We start from the raw sequence: 13,038 nt of genomic DNA, 5'->3' as shown, positions 1-13,038 counted from the left end.
AGTTTGAGACCAGCCTGGCCAATGTGGTGAAACCCTGTCTGTACTAAAAGTACAAAAATTAGCCGGGCATGGTGGCGGGTGCCTGTAATCCCAGCTACTCAGGAGGCTGAGGCAGGAGAATCACTTGAACCTGGGAGGCGGAGGTTGCAGCGAGCCAAAATCATGCCATTGCACTCTAGCCTGGGCTACAGAGTGAGACTCTGTCTCAAAAAAAAAAAAAAAAAAAAAAAAAGAACGAAAAGGATTAAGAGAAGACATAGGCCTAGTATAACTGTTGCCAATAAGTTCTTTTCCTCCATCAGTCAGTTTTATCCTTAATACTTTTAGTATTTTCTAAGTCTTTCAATCAGCAAATATTTATTGGGGATTTTTTTTTTCTACATTACATTACACTGCTGAGGGGAAGCAAAAACACAAAAGCACAAAGGTTTAACTCCAAGTTCTTACGCTGAGTAGGAGGGAAACCTGTAAGTTATGTACCAGAAATTCAAGTTATAGTCTTCAACTCCTGCTGGACTCCACTGATCCTCCCACTTCAGTTACCAGAGTAGCTGGGACTTTAGGCATTTACCACCATGCCTGGCTCTAAGATTAGCTTTTAATTTCTATTTTATATGCCTATGTACTGTTTGAAAATTTTTTATAAGCATTACAGATTTCTTTGTAATAATAATAAGCAGAAAAGATTCAACAAAGTATTGTCATAGGCCAGAGCCAGAATAGATTATTTCTATTCATTTTAAGAAAGGGGACTTTGGGACCAGGCACGCCTGTAATCCCAGCACTTGGGAGGCCAAGGTAGGTGGAGCATCTCACCTGAGGTCAGGAGTTCAAGACCAGCCTGACTAACATGGTGAAATCCCGTCTCTACTAAAAATACAAAAATTAGCCAGGTGTGGTGACGAGCACCTGTAATCCCAGCTAGTTGGGAGGCTGAGGCAGGAGAATCACTTAAACCTGGGAGGCGGAGGTTGCAGGGAGCCGAGATTGTGCCATTGCGCTCCAACCTGGGCGACAAGAGCGGAACTCTGTCTCAAAGAAAAAACAACACAAAAAAGGAAGGGGAGTTTTGGCTGTGTGCAGTGGCTCATGCCTGTAATCCGAACACTTTGGGAGTCCCAAGTGGGTGGATCACTTGAGCCCAGGCATTCGACACCAGTCTGGGCAACATGGCAAAACCCCGTTTCCATAAAAAAAAAAAAAAAATACAAAAATCAGGTGTGGTGGCACACACCTGTAGTCCCAGCTGCTGGGGAGGCTGAGATGGGAGGATCACTTGAGCCATGGAGTTCCAGGCTGCAGTGAACTGTGATTGCTCCACTGCACACTCCAGCCTTGGTGACAGAGTTGAGACCCTATCTCAAAATAAAAAAAGGGGTGTGGAACTTTTAAACTGCATATGCCCGATTTTAATAAATGTTGATCAAGTGCCCACATGTGCTGGGTGCTGGCATTTCTGTGAACGCAGAGAGATGGGGAAGAGTGGCCATTCCAGACAGTATGTAGTGTGGTGATGCAGAAAAGGGTGAAACATCGTTGGGGAATTGTAGATATCCTAGTTTGGCCAGAGAAATAGGATATGGGTACAGAAGTCATGGAGCCAAGTTACCAATGACCTGGAATGTTAGGCTAAGAATTGATCATTTTTTTCAGTAAGGAATTAGGAAATGATCAAATAATTTTAATAAGGAGAGTGAAAGATGAAAGTAATGAATCTAGGGCCACATGCAGTAAACCTGTTATTAATAATCCAATCATAGGAGGAGAAGAAGAGAAATTCTTTGATAGGAAGAGGTCACAAGGCTTCCTCATAGAGTAGCGAACACTCTTGGAGATGCCACATTTTAATCCTGCATCGCTCTGCGTTTAAGTGAAAATGAAAGCTAGTGATTCTTAGCCTCAGGTAACTGCTTTTGAACTCTTACTGCCAGGGAGGACTCCTGGAGTCAACATTTTAGACCAACTTTTGGGAAATGACCTTGCTGAGACTTAGTAGCCATGGTAGTTTCATAATGAGCTTTAAAATGAAAATCCACACCCTTTAATTAGCTTAATTCAATTGGCTTTCAGTTCAGTTCCCTTCTGGCTAAGGATATGAGTTGCCCGCTCACAAAAGCAGACTGAATCAGAACAAACTCAGGGATTAAATGTATTTTTATGGTAATGACACCTAGAGAAAAATCTTTGCCTTCTGTGCCTCATTTCTCAAATTCAGGCAAATATTTTTCAAGGATGATAAGCAAGGATACTCATGTGGGCCTGAATAAAATTCACTGACCACATTTTCCTGCATCATGTATGTATATTTGCCTGGAAAATCAAGGTAATTTCTCATTCTCTATTCCCCGAGCATTTTCACAGAAATTCATCATTACAGTAGATTGTATTACTCTCTTTATTTCTTTGCTTTTTCTATCCCTAACATCTGCTGATTGAAAGGTCCTATTATCTACATGCCATTCTAAGAAGAGTTTTATTAAGTCGCTATAAGCACGTGGCTCTCAATTATTTTTTCCCTGATGGGTCAGCCTTTGAAAAGAACAAAAGTTTCCTTATCCTGCCATAGGGTGAGCTATTTGGCGCTGGTTCCCATTGAATACTGCCATTCAGGGATAAAGCAGTATGAAAATGTGAGAAAAGTGTGTCAGGGGATAAATGGAATGGCGCATACGAAACCATTTAATTGAGCTGCTACGAAGGTGTTTAATTGCACCTGGGACGTCTTTGATTGCCGTTAAGCAAAGGGTCTTTATTACATTTAGAGGGTTCTGATTTCCAGGATGAAGAGGCATTCTCTAAGTTCGGACAATGAGTTAAAAGCCATGCAGATTCCTTTCCAAATCGTTTTTTCTGAAGATTTCATTTGTGCACTGTCTCATTTGCTAACTGGAGAATACCTGTGGGGATTTGTTCTGGCTGCTCCTCTTCGTGTTTTTTCCCTTTTTTTTTATTAGAGTTTGATCAGATTAGGACGGAGGGAACTTCAACTTTTCCTTAGAAAAGTTTTGATTATTTTAAATTCAAGTTTATATCTCTGAGGAGCGTCAAGGGCATGTTCCTCAGTTTGCTGTCCGATTAGGTGCTCCATTTGAACAATCCAGTTAGAGCCCTGATTTTGCTGCCACTTTTCTCAGTTAGGAAAGTTCATAGCCCCAGGTTGCTTAGTATAAGACCCCTTTTGTCTAGTATCACGTGCAAATGAAATGACCCCTCATCTTGTTTGGAAATAGCTCAAAATGGCTGAGGTTTCCAGGTGGGCATGGATTGGTAAGACTCTGTAGGCACACAATGGTCTTTTTGCACTCAGTTTCATGCTGCATTTCACCTCTTCTGAGGTTGTTGAGTTGTGCTCCTCCTTCCCGCCGTAACTCCCCTCAAGTCAGTGCATACTCTCTCTCGGACCTGATAATATTGCTGATTAGTTTCTTTTTTACCCCTTATCATCTAGATGGGTCATCTCTTATCATCTCTCTTGGTCCCTTAAAAATAAGGAAGAGAGTAATCTTTGTTTTTGTTGTTTGTTTTCATTTGGAATGTCTGCTCTATTGCTAGGAATGGATAGGGCCCTCTCTGCTTTTACATGTGACCCTGATTAGTGTACAGCGTGTGAATATAACTTGATCCTGGAATCACAAAAACGTATTCTCTAGTTTTTTTCTATTAAGATACAAAATTAGCCTTTGATGCTTTTTTCTTGGTAGGTGGCAATACATGTTTAAAAGTTATTCTCTTATCTTCTGATACTAGGGGACAAAACAATGAAAACATTTCTCAGAGATTCTAGGAGATTTGGTATAGTTTTGAATTATAGGACAAAATTGTGGTGCTCTGGAATTATTTCGTTGAGAGAAATTTATATAAAACAGAAATGACTCTCAAAAGCCTGAATTATCCAGTTGGCTTATCAGAACTCAATTTAGTTCAGTTGGCAATTATTGAACACCCTATAAAGTGTAGATCAGTAGGCTATAACTAATTTAAACTGGTAATACATAAAAAATGGGATGGACTAAAAAGGAAAAAAATTCCTGTGAGGTTTGGTGCATCTTTAATCTCTAATCAGTCGCAATATTTACTAGGCAGTTGTAAACACCACAAAATTCCGTTTATACTGCTAGGCCTTCTTCTAATTCTTCAACCAGAACTCTTGCCTACTTCAAAATTTTTCTAGAACTTAAATTAGATGTTATACTTTTACACATATTGCAGGCCAAATACCAATAATTTCAATTCACTATGACTATGTAGATTAATAAGGGAGACTAAAGTCCAAGGAAAACAATGTAGTAGAAGGTAGAACAGACAACTTTAAGAGAAAGGACTGTGAACTCATAAAGGTAGATTTGCTTCAATATAGTAAAATATAACAACCACAATAATAATTTAAAACATTATTATTAGGTTAGGTGTGGTGCCTCACCCTTGTAATTCCAGCACTTTGGGAGGCCAACATGGGAAGATCACTTGAGTCCAGGAGTTCAAGACCAGCCTGGGCAACATAGTCAGATGTCATCTCTACTAAATCTAAAAAAGAAGACAAAACATTTATTATTATTATTATTATTGAGATGGAGTCTCGCTCTGTTGCCCAGGCGTAATCTCGGCTCACTGCAATCTCTCCCTCCCAGGTTCAAGCAATTCTCCTGCCTTAGCCTCCTGAGTAGCTGGGATTGCAGGTGCCTGCCACCATGCCCAGCTAATTTTTGTATTTTTAGTAGAGATGAGGTTTCACCATGTTGGCCACACTGGTCTCGAAATCCTGACCTCGTGATCCACCCGCCTCAGCCTCCCAAAGTCCTGGGATTACAGGCGTGAGCCCAAAACATTATTATTATTTCAGAAAATATTTATTTAGGGCCTACTCTGGGCCAAGCTTTTCTAGGCACTTGGGACATATCACAGACGAAGCATCTTTGCCTGTGTTGTGGTGCTTAAATTCTATTGAGAGGTGAGTGAGACATTAACAATAAACTTACTGCATGAGTAATTTACCTGGAATGTTAAAAGAGATAAGTACTCTGGGAGAAAAGAATAGAGCAGGACAAGAGGGATCGGGAGTTGGGGGTATTATAGTTTTAGGTCGGACAGTCAGGGTAGACCTCTTAGATGAGGTGTTGTCTGTGCCAGGATTTGAAGGAAGTGAGGGAATTCGCCTGTGGATAACTGTAGAAAGAACATTCCCAGAAGAAAGAACAGCTGGTGCCAAAGCCTAAGGTGGGAATTGGTCTGGGGAGTTTGAGGAAAACAGGAGGCCAGAGTGGTTGGAGCAGGAGGAGCAAGTGGGAAGCAGGGAAGGGCAGATAGTGCTGGGGCTTGTCGCCATTAGGAGTGAAGAGAGGAGCCCTTGCAGGGTTTTGAGCAAAGGAGTTTCCTGATCTGAGTGAACATTTTAGCAACATCACTCTGCCTGCTCTGCTGAGCATAATATTTTGGGGCAAAGCTGGAAGGAAGATCTGTTAGGAATCTGTCGCAGTTACCCAGGTGGAGGTGATGGTGACTTGGGCCACGGTGGTGGTGATGGAGGTGGTGGGAAGTGGTCATATCCTGAATATATTGTGAGGGTGGACCTAAGAGGATATCCGGAGGCATTAGATATGAAACGTGAAAGAAAGGGTGGAGCAACCTTGATGAAGGAGGAAAATCAGGAGTCTGGGTCCTAGAAGCAGGAGAGGAGGGTGATCATCTGTATCAGATGCTGCTGATGGGTCCAGCAGGATGAAGGTTGAGAATAGACCATTGGTTTTAGCGAGAGTGGGTCATCAAGGACCTTGATTCAAGTGACCATGATGAGAAAGCTGTTTCAGTTGAATGGCAGGGACTTGATTGGTATGGGTTCAGTTAAGAGTGAGGGAGGAGAAGACCTGGAGACAGTAAACACAAACTATTTGAGGAATTTTGCCACAAAGGAACAGACAAATGAAACGATGGGTGGTGGTGGTGGGGATCTGGCGTCAAGAGAGGTTTGTTTTTGGATGGGAGAATTAACAGTATGGCTGTATACTCGTGGGAATTGTCTAAGAGAGTAGGGGAAGAGGATACAGAAGAGGCAGGAACAGCATGTTCTCACCTTGGAGCACAGGGATGGGATATAGTGGACAAGTGAAAGGATTGGCTTTAGATCTGAGCAAGGCTAGTTCATCTGTGCTGACAGGTTGGAGGCAGAGCACTTTTGCAGGTTATTAGATGAGGGGGTGGGAAGCAAGGTCTCAGCTGAGTTTAATGATGTGGGGGAGGTACTGGACGTTTGTGGAAGAAGAAAAGGGGTGAAATTGCCATCTGGGGAGGGGGAGAGGGCCATACAGTGTGATTACGGGGCAGCATTTAGGGTCCACTGGGGGTGCTGGTGAGATCAGTGAGCACTGTTCAGTGGGTTTCTCCAGCCACATTCAGCAACCTGTTTGTAGGATGAAGTGCACAGAGTAGTCATGAAGTGTCAAAGCAAATAGAACAAAATAGGTGAAATGCAAGGAGTGTTGGTAATAATTGATCATGGAACTTAAAATGGATAAGAATGAAACGTAGGGCATCCTGGGGTTGAGGGACACTGAAAAACTGGCAGAGTCAATGGCTTGGAGTTGTCGACGAACTGAAAGGATTGTTGGAGTTGGGGCACTAGAGCGAGTGAACTGATTGGAGATGCATGAACTTGAGATCATGGAGGAGTTGTTATTAGTAATGACAAAGTCTGGGGTATAACCATGACAGCAAAGTGGTTGACGCAGGGCAGAAGACAAGTGTGTTGGAGAGGAGGAATTCGAGAAGCTGTGGGGCCAGGACATTGGAAAGTTCATTGCTGTGTATACTGAAATTGCCAAGAATAAGGCCAGGTATGATGGCTTATGCCTGTAATCCCAGCACTTTGGGAGGTGAGTTGGGAGGATTGCTTGAGCCTAGGAGTTTAAGACCAGCCTGGGTAACATGGTGACACCCATCTCTACAAAAAATTTAAAAAATTAGCTGGACATGGCAGTACACGCGTGTAGTCCCAGCTACTTGGGACCCTGGGAGGGCAAGGCTGCAGTGAGCCATGATCACACCCCTGCACTCCATCTTGATCAGCAGAGTGAGACCCTGTCTAAAAATAAGTAAATAAGAAAGTACTACGAGTTAGACAGGAGTCCTATTGGACAGAGTGACAGTGGAGAAGGAGCAGAGAGGGTGGGAAATGATAGCGGTACGTAACAATTGTGATAGCAAGGATAGTCTGATGACATGAGACTCAAAGCTAGGGGATTTCAGGGACAAAGAGGGTAGAGGATGAACTGGAGGTGGCCATGAGGAGTGAGGAAACAGTGGTACGAGGGCTGCAAGAGAAAGCAAAGCCGCCACTTGAGAGGGCTGCAGGGGAAGCGGTATTCTCAAAGGAGGGCCAGGCTTCCATGAGAGCAGGAAGGCAAAGCCTCAATACCAGAGAGGGTATTGGGCACGGAGGGGATTTTGCTGATGGCCCACCACAGATTTCATCATCATTGGAAGCATTTTAGAACTTAAGGAGAGGTAGGAGATGAGAAAAGTTGAGGGGATATGCACAGTCTTTTGGGAATTAGAGAGAAAGAAATGAGAGGGACCTGAGAGTCTAGAGTGTATGTGCGTGTGTGTGCATGTATGCATGTATATACACGTGTGCTTATGTGTGTGTTTGCATGCATGCATGTGAGTGTGTGCATGTGTGCATGCACTGGCTGATATAAGCAAGGATAAAGGGTGTAGTGAGATGAGGCCCGGTGAACTTGAGGTTGATGGTGGCAAGGCCGTAAGCATTGGGCACAGGATGCAGTGGGTGTCTGGGCCTATGCTTATCCCTGCCCATCCAGGTGAGGAGGCCTGGGGAGATGGAAGCTCAGTTCATGAGTGCAGGGCTAACCCTTAGCCTCGGTGTCAAGAATGTCTGCTGAAAATCAGGGGGTAGAGGGCTAGAGGAGGCACGGTGTCAGTGTGAGGCCCACTCCTGCTCAGAGGGGCAAGAAGGGCTGTACTCTGAGGGTTCAGGTCTTCCCCTTGACTCCTACCTGGGTTTTTTTTTTTTTCTTTTTTTTTTTTTTTTTTTTTTTGAGACGAAGTCACGCGTCGTCACCCAGGCTGCAGTACAGTGGCACGATCTCAGCTCACTGCAACCTCTGCCTCCTGGGTTCAAATGATTCTCCTGTCTCAGCCTCCTGAGTAGCTGGGCCTACTCAGGCATGTGCCACCACGCCCGGATAATTTTTGCATTTTTATTAGAGATGGGGTTTCCCCATGTTGCTCAGACTGGTCTCGAACTCTTGACCTCAGGTGATCCACCGGCCTTGGCCTCCCAAAGTGTTGAGATTACAGGCGTGAATCACCATGTCCAACCCCTACATGTTTAGTAAGAGTAATAGCCAGCACTTCTTATGTACCAGAGTCTATGCTAATCACTTTAAGTGAATCATTAGATTCTCATAACAATCTCTAGAGACAAATGCCTATTACTTTTTTATTAAACAAGGACACTGCTCAAGGTCACACAGCTACTCCATAACAGAAACAGGTTTTGAACTCGGTTCTCTCTGACTAATTACAGCTCATTTACAGTTAATTCAGTGGCAATATATTCTCCGTGATAAATGTTAAGACTAAACCGTAACGATTTTATGTGCCATTTAAAACATCTTCTTATATTCTGGGGTCATCTTTACTGCATGGTTTTGGCTTAAACTTAAAGTCTTCGTGGGTTAGGAACTCCTGTTGCTGTTCACAGTTCTTTGTACAGTACTGTCAAGGTGGTATAGGGTCTCAGTTGTTTTTTCTTTTCTTTTCTTTTTTTAAATGAGACAGAGTCTTACTCTGTTGACCAGACTGCAGTGCAGGGGCATGATCACGACTTATGCAGCCTTGACTTCCCGGGCTCAAACCATCTGCCCCCCTCACAGGTTCATGCCACCACGCCTAGCTAATTTTTGTATTTTTTGTAAAGATGAGATTTCTCTATGTTGCCCAGGCTGGTCTCGAACTCCTGAGCTCAAACAATCTGCTTACCTTGGCCTCCCAAGTGCTGGGATTACAGGTGTGAACCATAGCACCGTGGTCCTAATTCTTTAGTCAGTAAAAAATATTAAAAACCATTGTCTTGTCAACAAACCCACGGTTTTTAAAAAAATATCCTATCAACATGCTTTTTAAAACACTACTTGGACAAACATCTACAATTTAGACTAAATCCTGGAAAGTTTGTCAGCTTGTGAAACACAGGCACACACCCGGTATGACAGCCTCTGAAGCTCTGATATGTGCAGGAGGTTTCTGAGGCTTCTGGTTTTGTAACTGCTGTTGTTCCTTCTTTGGTAGCTGAACAGGAAGACACCCAGAAGAAGGCCTTCACGTGCTGGATAAACTCACAGTTGGCCAGGGTAAGCAAACAAAGACCAAATTAGGTTATAAATCTGTTTGTTACTCCCCCATACTCCTTCTCTTTTGACCCCAAGGAGGCCATTAAAAAATGGTACTGGTGATGACAGGGAAAGGGTTGTGGAATGTCTTTTCTTGAAAGAAGATGTTTTAAAAGTTATCTTGATCTTGTTTTATTTGTTACTCTTTCTCGCACAGACGAAAAAGTACTTTTGTTGAGGATATGGGACAGTGCTATAAAATATTTAATCACATCTCTTCAAGTGAAATAATAGTAATACTGATTTGCATATAATGAATGTTATATATTAGAAACTGTCCTGAAGTCTTTAAAAGTAATGATTGTGACAACACCTGACAAATGATTTCACGACATCCCTATGAGATAGATAGTAATATACCTGTTTAAAGGTCAAGGAAACTTCAGTACAGAGAAGGGATGTGACTTGCATGTGGCCACACAGCTTAGAAGTGATAGTGCTGGGATATGAACCCAGACAGTCTGGACTCGGCGGCCTTGATCGTAATCACGGTGCCATCCTACCACACTGATGCTGAGTATCTAGAGTAACCTAGATACATGATGAATGAGACTCTTCTCACAGACCACGCACACTGTTTTCTCTCTGTCCGTTTCAACACAATGCTTATAATTCTAAGAAAGGGTAAATACATAAGCAGGTTACTCCAGAAATGTAATCTGCTCTCCAGATGGGTCACTAGTGACTGATTCTAAACGTCTTTAATGCCGCTTGTGTGCACAGGTTTTAAGCTCTCAGTGAAAGCTCCATGCAGAAAGGGTGTTGTGTTACTGGAAATTTGCCATAAGATAATTTAAATTTGCTACTTTTCTTATGTTTTGATATGAATCTTTGCATGTTCTTTCTCATTCTCTTAATTAAGAAGAAAGTCATTACTGAATTTTAGTTTTTCACAAAGCACATTTATGAGATCCTTAAAGGTATGGTTTTTGGACCACAGTTTGAATGATTATTTTTCTTGTGACCTTCTGCAGCACACTTCTCCCTCGGTTATATCCGACCTATTTACAGACATTAAAAAGGGGCATGTCCTCCTGGATCTGCTAGAAGTACTTTCTGGGCAACAGTTGGTAAGATTTTTAAATGACACTGAGAGACTTTTTGTTGATTTAAAAAATATATATTTCATTTATTTGTGAGTAATATATTTGCTTGAATTTCACAGCCTCGGGATAAAGGATCTAATACATTCCAGTGTAGAATCAATATAGAACATGCCTTGACATTCCTAAGAAACCGATCAGTAAGTATAAATTTTACTTAAAAATTCACAGGAGAGATTAATGCTCTGGAATATTTCCTCCTTTTAACCTGCATTTCTTGTTTTCCAGATTAAGCTAATAAATATTCATGTTACTGATATCATTGATGGAAACCCATCCATTATCCTTGGCCTAATTTGGACAATTATCCTGCACTTTCATGTAAGTAGTTTAATGATATAAAAATTATTTCTACCCTACCACAGTATAAAATAAATGTAATGCAATAAGTGTGAGTTGACTAAATTCAGTCCTGAGCATCTCCTATAAATAGGACCTCTGGAAATCTTGAACGGGTGGAAAATAATAGCAGACCTTTTGCCATTTCTGTTATTGTTTTTTTTTTTTTTTCCTGGAGACAGGGTCTCGCTCTGTCAACCAGGCTGGAGTGCAGTGGCACAGTCTCAGCTCACTGTAACCTCTCCTTCCTGAATTCAAGTGATTCTCCTGTTTCAGCCTCCTGAGTAGCTGGGACTTCAGGCGCACGCCACTGTGTCCAGCTAATTTTCGTATTTTTTTTTCTTTTTTTTTTGAGGTGGAGTTTTGTTCTTGTTGCCCAGGCTGGAGTGCAGTGGTGCGATGTTGGCTCACTGCAACCTCCACCTCCCGGGTTCAAGTGATTATTTTGCCTCAGCCTCCTGAGTAGCTGGGATTGCAGACATGCACCACCACGCCCAGCTAATTTTGTATTTTTAGTAGAGACGAGGTTTCTCCATGTCGGTCTGGCTGGTCTCGAACTCCTGACCTCAGGTGATCCGCTCACCTCTGCCTCCCAAAGTGCTGAGATTACAGGTGTGAGCCGCTGTGCCCAGTCTAATTTTTGTATATTTTGTAGGGACGGGGTTTCACCATGTTGGCCAGGTATGGTCTCAAATTCCTGACCTCCGGTGATCTGCCTGCCTTGGCCTCCCAAAGTGCTGGGATTATAGGCATGAACCACCATGCCTGCCCTGTTGCTGTTTTTCAGTTGAAAGTTGAATGCTGAATTATCATGATATCCTGCATTATTCCTAATATCAGCACCAGTCTGAACAGAACCTGCCATGGTAAATGTTTGCTTCTTATTGTTTGTTTACTATGGCAGAGGAGAGAGTAGAAAGCTTCTGGAGTAAATGCTTGAAATCTAGCCACTAAAGTTTGTAAAGCCTCCCCATTTTGGGGGACCCCTGTCCTATCTGACTATGAATAATCCCATAATATTCAGTTCTATCCCAAGACTGAGTTGTAGATTCATTTCCTTTCACAGATATTTTTGAACACTTACTATATGCTAGCTCTTATGTGAGGACATCAAGATTTTATGATGGTTATAGTTCTGACTTTAAAAACATATGATTGATAAATATGTTTTCTCAGGCCTGGAATTCTGACATAGTACAGGGTGTCTGTACTACCTAAAAAGTTGCATTTTCTGCATTTCCATAATTATTTTAAAAATAACTTGGGAACAATACTTATTTTAGAAAAACTAGAAAATAGCATCACTAACATATAAAATTTAAAACATGCAGAGACAGACTATATATTATTTCTGGATACATGCATTTGTAATTACAGTGGAATAATATGCATGAGGATGATGAAAACTAAATTTAAGATTGTGCGTTTTTTTTCTGGGAAAGGATAAAATGGGATTGGAGAGAGAAAGAGGCTTAAATTGTATCTGTGTTTTATTTCTTTTTTTTTTTTTTTAATGATTTATTTTATTTTTTTTTTTGAGACGGAGTCTCGCTCTGTCACCCAGGCTGGAGTGCAGTGGCATGATCTCAGCTCACTGCAACCTCTGCTTCCCGGGTTCAAGAGATTCTCCTGCCTCAGCCTCCTGAGTAGCTGGGATTACAGGTGTGCGCCACCACGCCCAGCTAATTTTTGTGTTTTTAGTAGAGACAGGGTTTCTCCATGTTGTTCAGGCTGGTGTTGAACTCCTGACCTTGTGATCCGCCTGCCTCGGGCTCCCAAAGTGCTGGGATTATAGGTGTGAGCCACCACGTCCGGCCTGTGTTTTATTTCTTTAAGAAAATCTAAACCAAATATGGTAAAATGTTAAAATTTGATAGATCATGGTCATTTATTATTTTTTCCTATAGTTTTCTGGCATTTGAAGTATAATTAAAAATTTTAATGTAGATAATAAAATTATAATCTACCACTCACTATAGCTGCTATAAATAATTTAGTGTATAGTCTTTATGATATATACAGCAAGAATTAATGTATCTTCATATGTATGTATTTTAACAAAATGGGATCATGTTATCCATACTGTTTTCAGCATGCTCTGTTGAATGGCTTTCTGAATATATATATATATATATATATATATACGTGTGTGTGTGTGTATATGTGTGTGTGTATATGTATACGGAGGC

The 13,038-nt window shown here is 41.8% G+C and overlaps 1 protein-coding gene across 1 annotated transcript in view; it reads left to right on the top strand.

The window, feature by feature from the left end:
- SYNE2 (spectrin repeat containing nuclear envelope protein 2) overlaps positions 1 to 13,038 on the top strand; it is a 377,154-nt gene that overhangs the window by 81,560 nt on the left and 282,556 nt on the right. The window contains 4 exon segments of the mRNA XM_050797880.1: positions 9,307 to 9,368; positions 10,382 to 10,477; positions 10,573 to 10,650; positions 10,739 to 10,831. Coding sequence (XP_050653837.1) covers positions 9,307 to 9,368; positions 10,382 to 10,477; positions 10,573 to 10,650; positions 10,739 to 10,831 — 329 coding nt within the window.

Source organism: Macaca thibetana, chromosome 7, assembly GCF_024542745.1.
Source record: "Macaca thibetana thibetana isolate TM-01 chromosome 7, ASM2454274v1, whole genome shotgun sequence".
Classification (NCBI taxonomy): Eukaryota; Metazoa; Chordata; class Mammalia; order Primates; family Cercopithecidae; genus Macaca; species Macaca thibetana.
The sequence above is the reverse complement of the archived record's forward strand: the minus strand, read 5'-3'. Positions and strand labels throughout refer to the sequence as shown.